The sequence below is a fragment of the Arachis stenosperma genome, chromosome 9 (assembly GCF_014773155.1).
Source record: "Arachis stenosperma cultivar V10309 chromosome 9, arast.V10309.gnm1.PFL2, whole genome shotgun sequence".
Lineage (NCBI taxonomy): Eukaryota > Viridiplantae > Streptophyta > Magnoliopsida > Fabales > Fabaceae > Arachis > Arachis stenosperma.
Window position 1 is genome coordinate 14,731,856 of NC_080385.1, and position 20,480 is coordinate 14,752,335.

Sequence of the window (20,480 nt, forward strand, 5' to 3'; positions counted from 1 at the left end):
GTATCCAAACGTATTCGAAAAAGAATTTTTAATTTTTTATTAAGACACATTAGATACGGCAAACACGTGGACAAGTATCAATGAGTGTCGTGTCTGAAATATGTCCGATACACACATACAACAACTCAACGAATTGTCCATACTTTATAAATTATATGCAAATTAAAATTTAAACAGAGTAAATATACGGCAAGTTCAGTGTTAAACAACGTAGGTAACAATAACATCTCCCCTCCTCATCTAAAAATCTTCGGCTCAAGCCTTACTCCTAATTTAAAAAAAAAAATAAAAAATAAAAAACAACAACATAGGTAACATCTACAGATAGAATAATTAAAAGAATTAAAAAATCAAGTGTTGGTGGGAAGCGAAGAGGTCGTTACTCGTTAACAAATTCAAAAATTTAAAAGAAACAGTCTCTCCTCGAAGTACCACACCACTAACATACAAAAAGCGGCAAACCCAAACCACGTCACTATGACACTAAACCGGACAATCTTCCAAAATCTTTCTTTGTTTACCATCTCAACTCAACTTCCTTCAACTCTTTTTGTAACCCTAGAATCTCTCACACCTTTTTTCTTTTCTTTTTTTTTTTATTCTTCTTTAGTCTTATTTCTTACGCGTTCTATATTCATTCATCACACGTTCTTAACGTTGATTCCAAAGACCTCTGCTGTTAGTGCTGTGCTTCTCCACTTACAGTTTTGCATGTACGTTTCTTCAATTGGTGCAATCTTAATTGTTAAAATTGCCAACATAGATTTCTGCTGTATGAATTTGCTTTTTTTTTTTTTCCCTCTTTCTTCTAAACTGTGATTGGTATTAGAATTAAGATTGAATGGTTCTATTCAATCCCTTGTAATACACCTCCTTCGTGCCCAGAAATGATTATCTGAAGCGTGAACATTTGCACGTGGATGGTCCAAAAACATTGGATTAGATAGATTTTGATACTATATTAGAATTGAGTTTGAGTGAGTCTATCGCACTTATAAATCATCTAGAGACCATATTCTTGAGATATGTAAGCCTTGTAATAATTGGAGTAACTGCTAATTTAAAAGAAAAAGAAATATATAGTGGGAAATTATATTTTGGTTCGAGTATTTTTTTTCTTTTGGGTTAATTCTCGGGGTTTAAGTTGTTAGTATTCATTTTGCTATGGCTTTGTTTGGTTTTCACATATTTATTTGAATTTTGAACTCTTTTTTTTGCAGGATTTGAAATGGAAGCTAATAGCGATCTTAAGATTCCTCTGTTGCAGACTTCACCAGAAGATGCCGCAGTAAGGACGGTTATGTTTCAAATAGGTGAAATCAAGTGTGCATCGTGTGTAAATTCTGTTGAATCTGCAATTAAGGACCTCCATGGAGTAAACAGCATCATGGTGTCGCCGCTTGACGGCCGAGCTATAATAAAATATTCTCCAAAATTTATCACTGTAAGTCACCCTTCTGAAATTATGTCACTGTAATCAGCTTTATAATATTTTTCTGATACCAAGAATTCTCATGCAAGGAAAAAAAAAAACACAAGTAACCTCTGTTTATGAAAGTTTTAGAAATAGGATCATTGTGCTGAGTTTTAAACTTTCGTTAAGAAAAACTCTCTGAACTAGTGGATGTAATTATAAATAAATAACAGAAGTAAGGTGGGAAAAAAATTTAGTAGTACCTATTGTCTTGGAATAAATAAACATTTGCGATCTAAATTCATTTTAGGCGAAAAACATAAAAGAAGCAATAGAAGACAGTGGCTTTGGAGTTGATGAGCTACAGGAGCAAGAAATATCGGTATGCCGAGTAAGGATTAAAGGGATGGCCTGCACAAGCTGCTCCGAGTCTGTTGAGAATGCACTTTGGATGATTGATGGAGTGAAAAAGGCAACTGTAGGTCTAGCTTTAGAGGAGGCCAAAGTGTACTTTGATCCTAACCTCGCCGATTCAAACAAGATAATTGAAGCTATAGAAGATGCTGGTTTCGGAGCAGAACTTATTAGCTCTGCTAATGATGTGAACAAAGTGCATTTAAAACTAGAAGGGGTTGATTCTCTTGAAGATGTAAATATTGTGATGTCTTCGCTTGAGTTCGCAGCAGGTGTGAATCATGTTGAATTCAATTTGACAGAACATATAGTAACAGTTAACTATGAACCGGACATTACGGGTCCAAGATCTCTCATTCACTTTATTCAGACAGCTAGCTCTGGCACCAAGATGTACCAGGCATCCTTGCACACTACTTCAGGAAAAAGAGAAAGGGATAAGGTGGATGAAATTCATAGGTATAGGGACCAATTTTTGTTCAGCTGCTTATTTTCGGTTCCTGTGTTTGTATTTGCCATGGTGCTTCCCATGCTTCCTCCCTATGGAAACTGGCTGAACTATAAGATCCACCATATGCTAACTCTTGGGCTGTTTCTGAGATGGATTCTTAGTACGCCTGTGCAGTTCATAGTTGGCAAAAGGTATTAGTAATATATGATTAGTTGTTTAATTCTGTTTCTTGCTTTTGATGCTATTTCTTAGTACGCCTGTGCAGTTCATAGTTCCCATAATAGTTTTTTTCAACTGTTTGGACTAAATGGAGGGTTTTTTTTTTCTTTTTTTACAATCATTTAACTATGGCAGCTCTTGTTAGGTTTTATGTAGGATCATATCATGCACTGAGGCGAAGATCTGCTAACATGGATGTGCTGGTTGCATTAGGAACTAATGCTGCTTATTTTTACTCCGTATACATTTTAATAAAAGCACTGACTTCAGATACTTTTCAAGGACAAGATTTCTTTGAGACCAGTTCCATGTTGATATCCTTTATTCTATTAGGGAAATATTTGGAGAATTTGGCTAAAGGGAAAACCTCAGATGCTTTAGGAAAGCTGACACAACTTGTTCCTGATAAAGCTTATCTGGTGGACATGGATGCTGATGAAAATGTCATCTCAGAGACAGAAATTGACACTCAACTAATACAAAAGAGAGACATACTTAAGATTGTTCCTGGGGCCAAAATTCCTATTGATGGTGTTGTTATAAAAGGGCAAAGCTATGTAAATGAAAGTATGATTACCGGGGAGGCAAAACCTGTTGATAAAAGTCCTGGTGACAAGGTATTATTCATATGGTATGACTCTTTTTCAGTATGATTGCAAAATCTGCCCAATAAATTTGGGGGGAACGACAAAAACATACATGGAGGTTGAATGTTGAAATTGTTTGATTAAAGTTTCAAGAAAGATACTAAACCTGAGTGTATGCACTCTGTGAAGTGTTTACTGATAAGCTTATTTAATACTCATTGGATTCTGGCGGTTAATATCATTCTGTAGAGAAACAAGCATCTTTGATTATTTTAATCAAAATTCCAGTACTTTAAATTAGTGAAACATTTTTAATTTCTTGAAATGTGCTGAGCAGGTTATTGGTGGAACAATCAATGAGAATGGCTGCTTACTGATTAAGGCTACACATGTTGGATCAGATACTGCACTTTCTCAAATTGTTCAGCTTGTAGAAACCGCTCAACTAGCTAAGGCACCAGTTCAAAAACTCGCAGACCACATTTCAAGGGTTTTTGTTCCATTAGTGAGTGTCTTTCCTTAACTAAATCCTTCTAATTTTTCATCATTATTAGAAAAGGTTTTATTCATATGTTGAGGCTTAATGTAATAAATATCCCTTCAGGTTTTGTTCAAAATTTCCCCTCCCATTTTACTTTATTTTACATTTTTTTTATTTAAAAAAAATCTGAAAAGGGGTTCCCTTTCTTTACTTTTTGTTTATCAAGTGTATGAAATAATCATCGCTATGAAATGTAACCTTTGTTTCAAGGATTCTGTCAAATACTGAAGCATAAAGCATTTTGAGACATGCTATCATCCTGTGATTATGTTTCTTACGTTATCTTTTTGTTTAATTGCTGATTCCACTGGACTGCAAAAAAGGGCTGATAAATTCTTATGTAATTGCTTAATTGATGTTAGCATTTAAATGATATTTTATCCATGGGATGCTGCTTGTACTTATGTTGCATCCTTAGGTGGTTGTTGCAGCATTTTTAACTTGGATGGGATGGTTTGTTCCTGGGGAAGTTGGTTTATACCCTAGGCATTGGATACCAAAAGCAATGAATGCATTTGAACTTGCTCTGCAATTTGCTATTTCTGTACTAGTTGTTGCTTGCCCTTGTGCTTTGGGTCTAGCAACACCAACTGCAGTCATGGTTGCTTCAGGCATGGGTGCTTCTCAAGGTGTTCTCATCAAGGGTGGAGATGCATTGGAAAAGGCACACAAGGTAATGAAACTCTTTATTCGTGTTACTCGATACCTGTTTAGTTGTGCTTTAGCAGGTAAACTTTCCTTCCATTTGCATCAAGGGTTCAAAATAAAACCTTGATTCACTGTACATAATTGTAAAACAGATGTGATATTTTGCGATTGCTTGTATCCTTTACAAAATAAAACTTTCCTTCCATCTGTTTTCCTTTGATTGAAATGATCATGATAAATACATTGGAATTGGGATATTTGATGAACTAAGGAAAAACATTTGGTCATTGCTTATATCCTTTACTAGCTGGTTGTTGCTAATGCTAAAGCTATAATATCTTCTTCTCTGGTAATTTATGCAAGGATTCCGCTTCTCTGTTGAGAAATTATAGCATTAAAAATCATCATGGAAGGTGTATTTTTACCTTTTTTTATTTTATTTTTGACCTGCTAATTTTGTAGGCACTATTCATATCAGATATCTTTCATTATATCTCTAGTATTGATGTTTGGCATAATCTAGTTTCTAGCATATCTTATCTCATGTTATTTGACACAAGTATACTACATATCCCGATATCCCTCATTCTTTTGCTGCCGATTCTGATAGGAGCTTGTTTTGTTTCCCTGATGCAGGTAAAAGTTGTTGTGTTTGATAAGACCGGGACACTAACCGTTGGAAAGCCGGTGGTAGTTAGTGCAGTACTGTTTTCTGATTTTACTATGGAAGAATTTTATGACATGACAATAGCAGTGGAGGTAATTATTTTCCTTTTTTTTCTTATATGCTGCATACTATACTAATTTGGAAATCTGAATAATTGATATAAATTTATTCTGTTGAACATTGTTGGATCCTGTAAGCTGAAAAGATGTTGAATACTAATTAATAAAGAAGAATTAACGTAAGGTCAAACTCACAAATTAATTTGCCTAGGATCTTCTAACACACAAGAAACTCTCATAATTTTCTCTCAATGCTAACATAACACAAAAAAAGAGGAAGTGAAACTTTTCCAGTCAACTAATATCTTCATTGTGCTTTACTTGAATTATTCAGCACACACGTGCCTTTATTTATAGGCAAACATGTAGAATAAAATACTACAATATAACATTGCTTAATGCCTAACACAACCTATGACAGTGCAACAAACTGAGCAGAGATTTATGATGACTATTGATTCTTCTAGTCAGTTACCTTGTCCAGTTGTTCCATTCTTATCAAGTTGGAGTTGTAATAAAATTTTATAACTTTCTTTGACTATTCTTATGTTCTTTTTATGCTTCTTGGAACCCCTAGCGTTTAATTTAACTTGAATTCTTCAAGTTGCTCATAGTTTATTGATAAGCTTAGTTTATTTACCAACAATTAAGAATATATTTTCCATCGAAGAAAATTTGGTTTCAATACCATTTATGTTTCATTTAATTGGTTTGAAAATATTGTAAGTTTGTAACTGTCCATGATTTTCAGACTTTGCTGCTGCATTTTTAGTTTTCACACATTTACTGTGACGAAAAAGGAGAACAATTTTTATTTATAGTGGAGTTTTTCTAAGTTAAAGAACTTCAATTTTATTTATCCATAATATCTCAACTAAATCTTTCTACAACTTTTCAGTCAAGTAGTGAGCACCCACTAGCAAAAGCTGTTGTTAAACATGCAAAGAAGCTGCGCAAGAAATTTGGTTCCAACGATGAGGAAGTGCCAGATGTGAAGGACTTTGAGGTGCAAGTGGGAGCTGGTGTGAGTGGAAAAGTTGGTGAAAGAACAGTTCTAGTTGGAAACAAGAGACTTATGCATGCTTGTAATGTTCCACTGAGTTCCGAGGTTGAGAGGTACATGTCTGAGAATGAAATTCTAGCGAGAACTTGTGTTCTGGTTTCGATCGACGGGAAGATTGCTGGAGCATACTCTGTAACTGATCCATTAAAGCCCGAAGCTAAGCGTGTCATATCTTTTCTCCACTCCATGGGCATTGCAAGCATCATAGCAACCGGTGATAACCTTGCTACTGCAACTGCTATTGCAAACGAAGTTGGTATTGATGAGGTCTTCGCCGAGACAGATCCACTAGGGAAAGCTGATAAGGTGAAAGAGTTACAGGTAAGCCTTGTTTTGTCATAACCTCTAATGCTTTAAAAAAAAAGCTTGCTAAAACAGTCTTTTAAAATGGATCCGAAAAACTTATGGTGTAAAAGGCAAATCTGAGTTACAAAATGATATATGGGGGTCTATATCAGAGATTGTAAAAAGAAAAAGTCTAAAGTGACCATTAGATCCTCGAAGATGTTGACGATGGATTAATTTGTCCTTGAAAAAAAAAAGTATCAATTAGGTCCTCCAAGATAGTAAACAGTAGACATGTATGTCCTTCTATCAATAAATAATGCGAAACGAAACTGAATTGTCCATGTATTTTGTTATTTACAGTAATACATGTCTCGTTACTATTACATGAGCAGGAAAACGATGTAGTTTTGGACAGTGAAACATTTATTATCTCTTGAATTTTCATATATCTTTTATCAACTGCTCTCTATCTATCATAAATTCTATTAAAATAAGTGAAACTTCACTCCAAAAATTGTTATCTACACGACTACCTGTCATAAATAGATATGTCAGAGTAATTAATAGTACATATAAGTATCACTGTTAGATTTTAGTTAATGAATCGATAGAAGAATATCATGTGTCTACTGAAATCGATAGAAGATTTTAGTTAATGCTATTCTGGAGGACCAAATTAGTACTTTTTTTTTCTTTAGGGATTAATTTGTCCGAAGCCAAAATCTTCATGATGTAATTGTTACTTTACTCAGAAAATATGTGATGATTGTCTGAGTTTTCATACTGAAATCGATGCAGATGAAAGGGATGACTGTGGCAATGGTGGGTGATGGAATAAATGACTCGCCGGCCTTGGTTGCTGCTGATGTTGGTATGGCAATAGGTGCTGGAACTGATGTAGCTATCGAAGCAGCTGATATAGTGCTTGTGAAAAACAGCTTGGAAGATGTGATCACAGCCATAGATCTTTCCAGAAAGACCATGTCGCGTATCCGCCTCAACTATATCTGGGCTCTCGGCTATAACATTCTAGGCATGCCGGTTGCTGCCGGTGTCTTATATCCCTTTACCGGAATCAGATTGCCCCCATGGCTGGCCGGTGCTTGCATGGCTGCTTCTTCTATTAGCGTGGTTTCTTCATCTCTTCTGCTGCAATTGTATAAAAAACCTTTAAATGTTCAATGCATCTGAATTGATGGCCTATTATGCACAATCCATTTTTTTTTCCAAGAATCATGTGTAAGTTTTTTATTGGAATGTTATTTTTCTTATTATTTCTTTCAAACTGAAAGGTAGAGATGATCGCTTGTTCCATGTAAGCAATGATCTTCCAATGTTGCCTTTCTTAATATTGAGTAGTTTATTAACAAGTACTATATGCAATTTCATTCTTATTTATGAAAAAAGTATAGGAAATTTAAAAAATTAACAGGAGTTCACAATAGTCAATACATATGAATATGAGGAAATGATTGGTATATGGTTGCATTTGGTGTTCTTTAAATTTATGAAACTATAATTTATGAGCTATCCGTTTCACATTCTTTATTGTTTTCAATCATCTAAAATTAATGAATTGTCTAGGTTAATTTTCATTGTTATTGTTGTTTGGAGCCGTTGTTCGTTAAACCAGTTCTTCAATTCATTGTCTCTTACTTTTTGACATTTATTAATAGAGTATGAAACAACATTTGCCTTAAAGTTTCTACTCTGTAAAGGGTTATATTCACGGTCATTTCTCTTTTCTACTGTTATTAATTAATTAAATAACATGGGATACTAAAAATTATTTCCTTTATGAAAAAAAAAAAAAAGGCAAGAATCTCTCGTAACTCGACTTGAACATAGAAAGACATTACTGTACAATGGGTGTTCGTGGTCATGGTCACTCATGGAGCATGTGAATATGCTCACAGTCACACCATGTGCATTGCTTATTTGGCTATTTGCTTAGAAGAAAGAGTCGATTTAAGGTGTTTATCTGAGTGGAAGCATAGTAAGTAAATACTAATTGTACTATGGAGTCAACGTCAATGCCGCATTCGTGCAGCATAGTGAGTCAACCACGTGCCTCTTCTTTCTCTGAGTCATCCATATCGACTCCTAACTCCTAAGATAATTTGATTTCTAGTAACACACCTTACCTTCATTTCATTCTTTTATAATTGGAATATGGAAGCCTGCTTATGCTGTTATGAACCAATTATCAATCTATCATCATCATCATCATTGACTCGATCACAATCAGTAATCAATAGTCAATACTCAATAGACCCTACACCACCTCCCAAAGGAATATTATATTCAAGAGAGCAATTAGCACAAGTCAGTAAACATTCTTCTCCTCTTCCCACAACTCCAGATTTCAATTTCGCCTTCTTCACACCTTCCATCTCAATGTTACACATACAAATACAAAAACAATAATCATACATAAAATATACACATCATCAAGCTGAAACCGATGGCTACTATCATTACAGTTTCTCTATTAATTATCTCCCTTCCATTCTTCTCCATATCCAGTAAGCTACTCTAGTACTCTACTCCCTCTAAGTCCTATTAAATTATTAATCTGAATTATTTTTCTTTTGGATCATTTTAATTTCTTTCACAGGTGCAAAAATCTCAGGTCAACCTGGAATCAACTACGGTCAATTGGGCAACAATCTTCCACCTCCAAAAACCTCAATAAACCTAATCAAATCCCTAAAAGCCAAACGCGTCAAAATCTATGATACGAATCCATTGATCCTAAAATCCCTAGAAAACACCAACCTCCAAGTCTCAATCATGGTGCCAAACGAACTCGTCTCAAAAATCTCAACAAACCAAACACTCTCAGACCAATGGGTCCAATCCAACGTCGCACCTTTCTACCACAAAACCCTAATCCGATACCTCCTCGTCGGAAACGAACTCATCAGCTCCACGTCACCTGACACGTGGCACCACATCGTTCCCACGATGCAGAGGATCAAAACCTCCCTAACAACGTTCCGTTTGCACAAGGTGAAGGTTGGAACGCCCTGTGCCATGGACGTGCTGGAATCGTCGTTTCCACCTTCAAATGGCACATTCAGAAACGACATTGCGTTTCGTGTCATGAAGCCGATGCTGAAATTTTTGTCCAAAACCAAATCGTTTTTCTTCTTGGATGTGTACCCGTTTTTCGCGTGGTCCTCGGACCCTAAAAACATTGACCTTAATTACGCGCTATTTGAGTCCAAGACCATAACGGTAACGGACTCGGGTACGGGTTTGGTTTACCATAATTTGTTTGATCAGATGGTGGACGCGGTTTATTTTGCAATGAACCGGATCGGGTACCCGGATATTCGGATATTTATTGCTGAAACGGGTTGGCCCAACGGAGGAAACTTGGACCAAATTGGAGCGAATATTCACAATGCTGCCACGTATAACCGGAATTTTGTGAAGAAAGTGACGAAAAAGCCGACGGTTGGGACTCCGGCTCGACCGGGTTGGAGTCTTCCATCGTTTATATTTGCGTTGTATAACGAGAATTTAAAACCAGGATTAGGCACAGAACGTCATTTTGGGTTATTGTATCCGAATGGATCTGGAATTTACGAAATTGACCTTTCTGGAAAGACGCCGGAGTCAGAATTTCCAGCGCTGCCGCCAGCGGAGGATTACAAAGGGAAGGCGTGGTGTGTGGTGGCGGAGGGAGCGAACGTGAGCTTAGTAGCGGCGGCGCTATCATACGCTTGCTCCCAAGGGAACGGAACCTGTGATCCGATCCAACGTGGACAATTATGTTTTGAACCGAACAGTGTAGTTGGGCATGCTAACTATGCGTTTAGTTCTTATTGGGCACAGTTCAGGTCTATTGGTGGAACTTGTAATTTCAATGGTTTAGCTGAAGCTACCTCAAAGGATCCAAGTAAGCTTTTCATTTCATTCATTGTTTATTTTCTCCAAATTTTATCTCTTCTTGAAAGGAAATTAATTTGCTAAGATGCACATAGTATTTTATATTACGGATTTACGATGAAGCTTATATTATTTTTGCAAAAACGTGGTACTCTCCCTCCACTTCTAAAAGTTGGAAGTGAGAAATTTGTTCATTAATGTGGCCATTTGGGTTGACTCTTACTTTGTGTGCATTTGTTTGTCTGTTTGGTCATGTTTGAAGGTTATGGATCTTGCAAGTTTCCAAGTGTGATTCTTTGAAGAAGTGACGAGTCAATTAATGCCAATCAAATGAAAAAATGAGAAAAACTCAAAACAGCATCTGACAATTATCTCAAAAGACAACGAGGTCGTTGATAAAAAAATATCTAATCCGACTCCTGAGTTTTATTTTTATGTAATTGATTAGCCATTTGTACCAAAAAAAGTTAATGTTATTTTTTTTCTCACAGAGTTAATCAATCCCAAAAGAAAATATGCAAGATCGAGTTGGGTATTTTTGTATTTTAAGGACCTAATTGTTTTTTCGAAATAATTATTAGGGCGGGAATATTCACTCGTGAAAAATTGGCCATGAGAAAAAGATAAATAAAATAAAATAAAGTAGCAAATGATAGTATATGGAATCATGACCTATTTTCTGCTCCACTTATTGTAGCCTTATCTTTTGATATATCATATATGGATGTTTTTCTAAGCAAATCATATATTTTTCTAATAAAATTATTGTATCAATGGGAGAGTAGTATCAATCTTATATGAGAATGAGATGCCTATCAAATTTACTCGAAACTCCATAAAATCCACACCATAATATCAATTACTTTCTGTTGTTACTATTCTCAAGCTAATTTCATGGAGGAAAAAAAAAGATAAACGAATCACTTCTAAGACATTTCAAAACTTCAATTTTTCTAGCATCATCACTTGAAATTTTAATTCGCAACCCTAACAACAATAAGAAATGGTTTCTTATAAAATATTCAAGGCAACAACAACCTTCATTTATTGGCACCTGAACCTTTTGTTATTCAAGCTTCAATTTTTTGCCACTACTGAGACAGAGGAAGATGACGAAGGCAAAAAGAAGGAAGAGAAAAAATAAAGAAAATTTAGAAGAAATATGGATGCAAAAAAGAATATATATATATATAGCAGCGAGAAGGGAAGGAGACCGTGGCCTCTGTTTTCTTTAAAGTTCAATAGACCTCTTACACATATATTGATCTATATAATCTTCTATGTTGAAATATTATTTTGGTTTCTCAAAAGTTCTTGTAGACTTGTAGTATTTTCGTTGGAAAAATAATCATTTGTACACATGAACTTTACGAAAGATGACAAAAATACTCATTAAAGAAGAAAACTAACGTTGTATTCATCAAAGATGAATTCCGTACGACAAAAATACCCAAATTCTAAATTTATGTTGACTTTTTAATAAAATTCTAGAATTACCCCATCCTTTATCTTCAACCCCTCCTCTCTTCTTTTCCAAATCTCAAACACCTCCATTACCATTACCTTAACCACCTTCTATTCTCTATTACTCTACTAACTACCATTGCCGCCATCTTTCCACGCTGACGATGACAAAGACGACAACAAGGCAATCAGGCAATCCATTCGTTCCCACGCAATGCTAGATGGAAAAGCTCCGGAAGTGAGACTAAACTGAGATCCAGCGCGCAAGGTCCTGTGGTGCGATTCAACTCCTCCTAAGTCTACTTCAACTTCATGGACTTCATGAAAAAAGATCCTATATTTACAACAGTACAAATTACAAATTTATTATATAATTAACGAAATTGAACTTTCTCATTCTCCCAAATCACCACCATCATGTGCAAGATTCCTGTGTTACTCACATGCGACTCCACCAAAGCGATCTTGCCAAAGTTTCAATTTTTAGCATCCAAAGGTGTTTCTCCTTCTGACATTGTATTAAAAGTGATGGAGGAAGGGTGGTGATGGTAATGGCAGTAATAGAGTGTTGATAGGATTTGAGATTGGAGAAGTAATGATGAGAAGTAAAATTAAAAGTTAGAGTGAAGTTGTTGTTTATGACTGTGACGGTGGAGAAGGAGGAAGATGAGGCTGACGGTTGGTGACGGTGGCGGTGATGATGGTGTTGGTGAAGGAGGTGGTAAAATTGATGAAAAGAATAAAGAGAGAGTTGAAATTTGCTGAAAGGGGTATTGAGATTAGAGTTAGGAAAATGGTAATTTGGGATTTTCAGGTATTGAGATTAGGGTTTTTAGGCAATGGAGGTGTTTAAGATTTGGGAAAGAAGAGAAGAGGGGTTGAAGATAATGGTGGGGATAATTCTGGAATTTTATTAAAAAGTCAACATAAATTTAGGATTTTGGTACTTTTGTCGTACAGAATCCATCTTTGATGGATACAACATTAGTTTTCTTTTTTAGTGGGTACTTTTGTCAGTGTTGGTAAAGTTCATGGGTACAAATGGTTGTTTTTCCATTTTCGTTAAATAACATTAGCGTGTGTTTAGACGGGATAATTAAAGGTGGAAAAGTAATTTTAGAGAGTATTTATATCGACAAAATAGTTTGTTTGGATATTTATTAGAAAGAAATTTGTAAAGGATTCCAGTAAAAAAGTTTAAATATTAAAGCTGAATTATTTTTATTTCTCTAAAAGGGAAGGAATTTTAATTTATTTTTTTAACCTCAATTTAAAATGCATTTGTATACATTAATAAATATTTATAATTGATTATGTCATAGTCTCCATCGAACCCATTTATCTGCAGTTTAAGGGTGTGCATAAGTTGGATCACGTAGATTTTTTTTAATCTAAATCAGATTATTCTCAAGATGAATTTGGGCCTATATATAAGGTCCAGACTCTTTTGGATGAAGGATCCGACTTGTTAGTTGGAATAGTGAATCGTCCAACGTCCTCGTCTGGACGATAGTAGAAAATACTTGCAAGAGATTCTGATATTTAAGTTAGCAAATGTTTAAAGTATGCTTAAGTAAATTAGGATTGAGAAATATCTGGATTTAATGGTGTATTTATAGAGGTACGTGATGATTTGGCCATCACTCCTAAGTCTCTCAACTTTCAGACTTCCAGTAGTGACAGTTTTTTTGCCATCATTTGAGAAGTTATCCGACATTGAGGTAGTGGTTCAGCTGTGAATAGTATTTGAAGTAGTGTTCAATAAGGTCTTCCTTGTGATGCAAGTTGGATAGGATATGAGTTATGATGTCCATGCCCTGAGCGGATCGAGCGGATTGACTCATATGACTGACTGGACTAATCTGGTTGGATTTATTGGGCTTCTATGGATCCTTTGCGAAATTGGATTAGTTTATTTGGGTTATGGTATGAATAGGTGTGATGATTTACTTCACTGCGAGGTCTCTAGTTCATGTCCAGATGGCCCAGCTGTGCCAAGGAAAGAAATAGAAAACTGACTCCTTCATGCATGCTCCACTTGACTCGGGAGAATATAGTTCAATTGGTAGAACTCCGCTCTTGTAATTGGGTCATTGTGATTACAGGTTGGATGCTTAATTGTCCAAACGGTAATGATAGTTTCTTGTACCTGAATTAGGCTGTTCCTATTTCGTTCGCCGTTATTATAGAAATCTTTTTTTTTTTCTTTAGCTACTAAGATGTTTCCGTTAACCAGATTATCTCTTGTCTATCTGTAGATTCAGCAACAATTCGAAAAGTTAATCTATTAAAAAAATTTTGGATTTATGTTTATTTTCAACTCTCCAAAATATTTCTTTGCTTACTATGCCATTTCTCATCTCTGGATGTCTAGGTATCCACCATCAACCTTTCCTAACCGATCATAATATTTTATCGTTTCTTTTTTAAAAACACAATTCTTACCTTGATTATTCTGGATTGAACTCGATGGACATTACATATAATTAGTATAAATAATTTTGTGAATTTTATATAACTATGTAAAAAACATACCCATGCTATTACATAGATGAATTGTGAATTTCTATGCGTGAACTGGTGCATAATCATGTCTATTTTTCTACTGTAAGTCTGTAACTGCTATTGCAAATGGAGTTGGTATGATGACACTAGGGAAAGTTGAATAATCCAAAAAAACTCATAGTGTATATGACAAATTTGAAGGTGAGTATCAGATATTGTTAAAAAGGAAAAACATTTGATGAATATAAAAATATGTACTATATGAAATCGGATGCAGAGGAAAGGGATGGCTGTGGCAATTATGTACTATATGAACATTTATAGTTAAAAAAGAGGGGAAAAAACAACAAAGAATTGAATATAAAAAATATATATATATATCAACTAAGTCAAATTATTGGAAAGAGATCTTCAGAGTTCAGACTAGTTAGGAGAGATTTCCTAATGTGCCATATAGAATGATAATAATAATAAAAAAAAAGTAAAAAAACTAGTACTAAACTCAACCATTATTCTCCAGTACTTGTGCCACAGAATCCACATAGTTGTTCCACAATTCTTGTACCACCTTTGCTACAAAATCTGCGAGTTCCTCAATTAGTTCTGGCAAATTCTGCAAACCTTCTTCAATTGAAGTCTTCAATTTCTCTGCAACTTCCCCAATTGCTGACCCAGTAGCACTCATTGAACCTTTGATGCTTTCTTTAATAGCATCAAAGAGTGAAGACAAAAGCAAGCTTATTCCTTCAATTATAAGCTGAAACATAACATCCAAACACGCCCTTAACGCCTCGGCTACTAGTTGAAATCCTCCATGAATGGCCTCACTGGGTACTTTGATGGCTTGAATCAACAACACAATTGCGGAAGTAATGAAGGAGAAGATTAAGTGAGTTAACAAACTGCATAATGTTAATAGAGAAAATATAATTAGCCTTAGAAGAAGAACCAACATTTGAATTATTAAGAAGACTTGGCAAACAAGCAAAAAGGCAAAACTTTATGGCAGCATGAAATTAGAATGTTATATCGAATTTGAATGTTTAAAAGTCAAATTTCTATGAATATTTTATTATGATAAGTAAACTATTAGACTGGATTTGGTTCTGAAAATATGATAAGATAAAATACTGAAAATAAAATACAAAAAAACAAAAGTACAAAAAAATATTTTTATATTTTATTTGGTAATAAAATAAATGATCAAAATCTAATTTATTTTATTTTTTATTTAAAAAATTAAAAAAATTATCATACTAAAAAATATAATTATAAAAATTAATAAAAAATAAAAAAAAATTATGATTTATGTTAACATTTCTTTATCTTTGTCTCATTACTTCGTATCTATAAACAAATATAAACAAATGCAGTCTTAGAAACAATTGTTTTGAGTTACCAGTTACTATACGCCACCTTAGAAAAACTTGTAAGGATTGTTTATTTTTTCATATATGCTTTGATTTGAAGCAACGTTACTCCATATGTCGTGCGGTGTTAACATTTAGTTGCTTCTCAATAATGCTTTTAAACACTCATAATCATAACTGAATTAAAGACCTTTTAATGATTAAAAAAATGGTAGCGTGTACTTTTTCATTTTCAATCTTAATTAATTAAGTTTTATTATTAAAATATCATAAAATAGATCATTTTAAGCATATTAACCTTTTTATTAGTATTGAGTGAAAAATTAATAATAAGCTTTGATATATTAGAAGGATAATTAAATGAATGATGATATATGGACCACTCTTAAAATTGTTTATTATTTATAAATAGTGAAGCGGCACAATGTTAAACTTAAATTAGAAAATCTCTTTTAATTGAGTAAAATTGGTTCCTTCTTTGGCATTATTAATTATAATGACAATATATATGTGTTGTGTAAAAAGGACATCAAATTTAAATATCATTTATTTTTTGTTTGTAAATTTACGTGATAGGTGTGGTGTATTTGGTTAACATATACTACTAGAGCATGAGCCATCCCAAAAATCGTTAAAGAATTCTTCGAAAATTGGATTGGAGTGCCAAGTAAAAGTCTAAGTAAAAGAAATGGTTGATAGGATTCTGTACGGTTATTTGAAATATTTGGTTAGAGCAGAATAGCATAGTATTTCAGAACGTAGAGACAAGTGTTGAAGGAGTAAAGATTAGGTCCTTCTTGAGTTACAGAAAATGGTGTGGAGTTGATCTGTTTAATTGTTGATGGCAATGTTAGAAATAACAACGGATTATATCTTTTTTATTTGTATTTATGACTTATTTTTTTGTCGTATTTTATTCCTTTTTACTCCACTTTATTGTGCTGAGCTACTTTTATCCAAAAAAAAATAGATGGGTGCTTTCTATTTTGTCATTGGAATTGCAGTTTGCGATGGTACCATAAAGGATCATGATGATAAATTTTTGTTTCAGTGCAAATATGGGTACTTATTTTATTACTCAAGCTGCTGAACTATAGGAAGATTTTTTTGGATTGAATTTTGTTATCAACTTTAGTATTTTGAACTTAAGTATTGAGGTAGATTTAAATGTTGTTGTAAATTTTGTCTAAAAAATAATACTGTTAATTTCTGTTTTGTTAAATTCTTGTTGCTGCGATTCATTTTAGATGTCACAAATTTACTGCTTAAAAAATTCATCATGGATTTAGAAAAACAAATGTTTGTGCAAATTGCCTGATGACACATGGTCATAATCTGTAATTAGAATGCCACTCTCTTTTTAGTTTACCTTCTGCTATTTTTTCTTATTTGATAAGAGACGTCATTGATATATACTTCTTTTTCTAGAATTGTGTTTGTATAATTTTTTTGGGTTTTTAGTCCCATTTTTTATAAAAAAAAATTGTTGAACTTAAATTTTTGTCTTTTATTTAATGTATTTTAAATTTAACTATAAAATTCAATTTTTAAAATTTTGAACATTTCGTGAATGGCATTAAAGTATAAATTAATTCAATGCTTTGTCTTAAACGGCATTTACATTTGTATATTTAATAAGAAATTTACATAATTAATAGATTTTAACTAAATAAAGAATTAAATATAAAGCACTAATGAAACAAAATACCAAAATTATATTTATGTTTTCTTATATAATCTATGTGCATTGACATTCAATAAAAGTGCAAACAGTAATTTATTTGGGTGTCAGTCAAAATATATATTTATTATTTTTATTAGAACCAACATAAAGCAAAAAATATTATTGAATGAGTGCACAACTTCGGGTATGTCTAAAACGAACTCAACCATTATGTGCTTATTGAATGAGCCACACTTATATAGGTCATTAGATTTTATTAGATGAAAATCAAAGGCTAATATAAAACAAGAGCATTGATGGACTCTAATAAATATAGAATATCTTAGTATATAAATAAATGCTTTAAATGACAATATTTTAATACACAATACTTTAAACGGCAACAAAATCTTTTATTCTAAAATAATTAAATATAAAATATATGAGTATTTTTTATTTATTAAAATTAATTATTGCAAAAAAATTTTATAATATTAAAAAATTATATTAAAATAATATTTTAAACTATAACTAACATAAAAATATAAAATAATTAAAATTTTATTTTATATTACTTGACAAATAATTAGATTATTATATCTAAAATTTATTAACTAACTAAGTTTATTAAAAATATTATTATATAATATAATTTTTTATAAAAATATAATTTATTTAAAATATTATATATAATACATGAAAATATTAACTTTTTTATTTTTTTCAATTTTTTTAAGAAAAACAGAATAAATAATATAATTTTAAATACATACCTAAATAAAAAGTTAATATTTTCATGTATTTTATATAATTTTTTAAATAAATTTTACTTTTACAAATATTTTGATAAAAAATTATATGATATAATAATATATTTAATAAAATAATTAGTTAATAAATTTTAAATATAATAATATAATTATTTGTTAAGTAATACAAAACAAATTTTAATTATTTTATATTTTTATATTAAAGCTTAAAATATTATTTTAATATTATAAAAAAAATTTGCATAATAATTAATCTTAATGAATAAAAAAATTTATATTTTTTGTATTTATTTAATTTATATTTTTTAGAACAAAAAATTTCTACTTTTATATAGTAAAATATGTGATAATCTTCTTAATATATATTAGGGGTGGCAAAACGGGTTGAGTCCGTCAGGCCGACCCGCCAAACTCGCTAAAAAAGGTGGGTCGGACTAGGATTTGAAACCGATCAAATTAAAAGAATTTGCCAAATTCGCAAAATTTTTATGCAAAATTTTTTTTTTATAATATTAAAAGATTATATTAAAATAATATTTTAAATAGTTATACTGTAATAGATTTAATATGTTTTCTGATTTCAATGTTATTATATGATTATAATTATTTAATATATAAAAAAATTACTAGATAGTATATATATAGGGGTGGCAAACGGGCCTAAATCCGCCGGGTTGGCCCGCGTAACCCATCAAAAAAGGCGGACTGGGCTGGAAAATTGGGACCGCCAAATAGCAAAAATCCGCCTAATCCGCACTGCTTAAACCACGGGATTTGGTGGGACGGGGCGGGTTTTTCCGTCGGGCTTAGTATTTTTTTAGTAAGGGGTATTTTTACAATTTTTTTGCCAAAATCCAACTTTCCCAACCTAACTTACAAGAGAATAAAGATGAAAATTGAGTGTTTTGCATTATATTTATTTTGTTTTAGAGACAATATTTATAATTATGTTTTGGATTATGTTTATTTTGCTTTGGGAACAATATTTATAATTATGTTTTGGATGAAAACTTGGTTTATATTTATATTTATTAGATATTTATAATTACAAAAACTTTAATGTTTGTGAATATAAAAATTATAATTTGTTTATACTTTTAGAAATTATAATAGTTAAAAGTAAAAAATAGGAGAGATTTTTTATGCATATATATATTATTTAATAGTTAAAAGTAAAAAAAAAAAAGAGGATATTTGGCGGGCTATGCCCGCCGCCCGCCAGCCCGCCGTTAGGCGGAGAGGGTTAGGATTTTGGGACCGCCTCACTAGGCGGGGCAGGGTGGGCTTCCCCGCTTGCCACCCCTAATATATATATATATATATATAGGGGTGGTAATGCGGGCCGACTCGCCCCAACCCGCATCACCTAGGCCCGCACCTTAAGCGGGACGGGCCAGCCCGCCCCACCAACTAAAGTGGGTACAAAATGCTAGTCGTTTGACTTTATTTTTTTTTAATAAAATTAATTAAAATTAACTAAAAAATAATAATTAAACAATTAATTACAAATAAAAAATAGTCAAATTATAATATAACTTTTTATTATTTTTTAAAAAATTTTTAATTTCAATAAAATTGTTTAAAATAATATTTGTCAATAGAACCATCTTTATTTTAAAAAATAAGTCACATAATTTGAACATATATACGAAATTGTAAAATAAAATAATAAAGTCACATAATTAGAACATATACATAATTTAGCGAATTTTTTAATTTGACAGATTTCAAATTCTAACCCAACCCACATTTTTTAGCGAGTTCGGCGGTCGGCCCGACGAATTCGACCCGTTTTACCATCCCTAATATATATATATATATATATATATATATATATATATATATATATATATATATATATATATATATATATATATAAAAGAAGATTATCACGTATTTTATTATATAAAGATAAAAAAATTTTGTTTTAAAAAATTTAAAATATAAATACAAAAAATATAAGTTTTTTTATTCATTAAGATTAATTATTATATACAAAATTTTTTTATAATATTAAAATAATATTTTAAACTACAACATAAAAATATAAAATAAATAAAGTTTATTTTATATTACTTAACAAATAATTAGTTTATTATATTTAAAATTTATTAACTAATTATTTTGTTAAATATATTATTATATAATATAATTTTTTATCAAAATATTTGTAAAAGTAAAATTTATTTTAAACGTTATATATAATACATAAAAATATTAATTTTTTTATTTAGGTATGTATTTAAAATTATATTATTTATTCTGTTTTTCTAAAAAAATTAAAAAATAAAAAAAAATATTTTTATGTATTATATATAATATTTTAAATAAATTATTTTTTAAAAATATTTTTATAAAAAATTATATTATATAATAATATTTTTAATAAAAATAGTTAGTTAATAAATTTTGAATATAATAATCTAATTATTTATCCAGTAATGTAAAATAAATTTTAAT

At 31.8% G+C, this 20,480-nt stretch overlaps 2 protein-coding genes across 2 annotated transcripts; both read left to right on the forward strand.

Moving 5' to 3' along the window:
• Positions 1 to 478: 478 nt before the first annotated feature.
• On the forward strand, positions 479 to 7,790 carry LOC130950650 (copper-transporting ATPase HMA4-like). Its single transcript, XM_057879206.1, has 9 exons — positions 479 to 713; positions 1,221 to 1,444; positions 1,725 to 2,470; positions 2,644 to 3,115; positions 3,423 to 3,590; positions 4,045 to 4,299; positions 4,911 to 5,033; positions 5,899 to 6,384; positions 7,150 to 7,790. Exons 2-9 carry the CDS (start codon positions 1,229 to 1,231, stop codon positions 7,540 to 7,542), a joined length of 2,859 nt encoding a protein of 952 aa, XP_057735189.1. The 5' UTR covers positions 479 to 713; positions 1,221 to 1,228; the 3' UTR covers positions 7,543 to 7,790.
• Positions 7,791 to 8,531: 741 nt separating this feature from the next.
• Positions 8,532 to 10,791, forward strand: LOC130947756 (probable glucan endo-1,3-beta-glucosidase A6). Its single transcript, XM_057876460.1, has 3 exons — positions 8,532 to 8,876; positions 8,969 to 10,258; positions 10,511 to 10,791. The coding sequence occupies exons 1-3, from the start codon at positions 8,816 to 8,818 to the stop codon at positions 10,546 to 10,548; spliced, it is 1,389 nt and encodes a 462-aa protein (XP_057732443.1). The 5' UTR covers positions 8,532 to 8,815; the 3' UTR covers positions 10,549 to 10,791.
• The last annotated feature ends 9,689 nt before the right edge of the window (positions 10,792 to 20,480 follow it).

What these genes read in the sequence shown, in the direction of transcription:
- LOC130950650 (XM_057879206.1), top strand. Translation starts at nt 1,229, where the DNA reads ATGGAAGCTAATAGCGATCTTAAGATTCCTCTGTTGCAGACTTCACCA. An exon ending in CAGTTCATAGTTGGCAAAAG is followed by an intron (nt 2,471 to 2,643) that starts GTATTAGTAATA and finishes AGCTCTTGTTAG; the next exon opens with GTTTTATGTAGGATCATATC. An exon ending in ACATGACAATAGCAGTGGAG is followed by an intron (nt 5,034 to 5,898) that starts GTAATTATTTTC and finishes ACAACTTTTCAG; the next exon opens with TCAAGTAGTGAGCACCCACT.
- LOC130947756 (XM_057876460.1), top strand. Translation starts at nt 8,816, where the DNA reads ATGGCTACTATCATTACAGTTTCTCTATTAATTATCTCCCTTCCATTC. An exon ending in TCCATTCTTCTCCATATCCA is followed by an intron (nt 8,877 to 8,968) that starts GTAAGCTACTCT and finishes TTTCTTTCACAG; the next exon opens with GTGCAAAAATCTCAGGTCAA. An exon ending in AGCTACCTCAAAGGATCCAA is followed by an intron (nt 10,259 to 10,510) that starts GTAAGCTTTTCA and finishes TCATGTTTGAAG; the next exon opens with GTTATGGATCTTGCAAGTTT.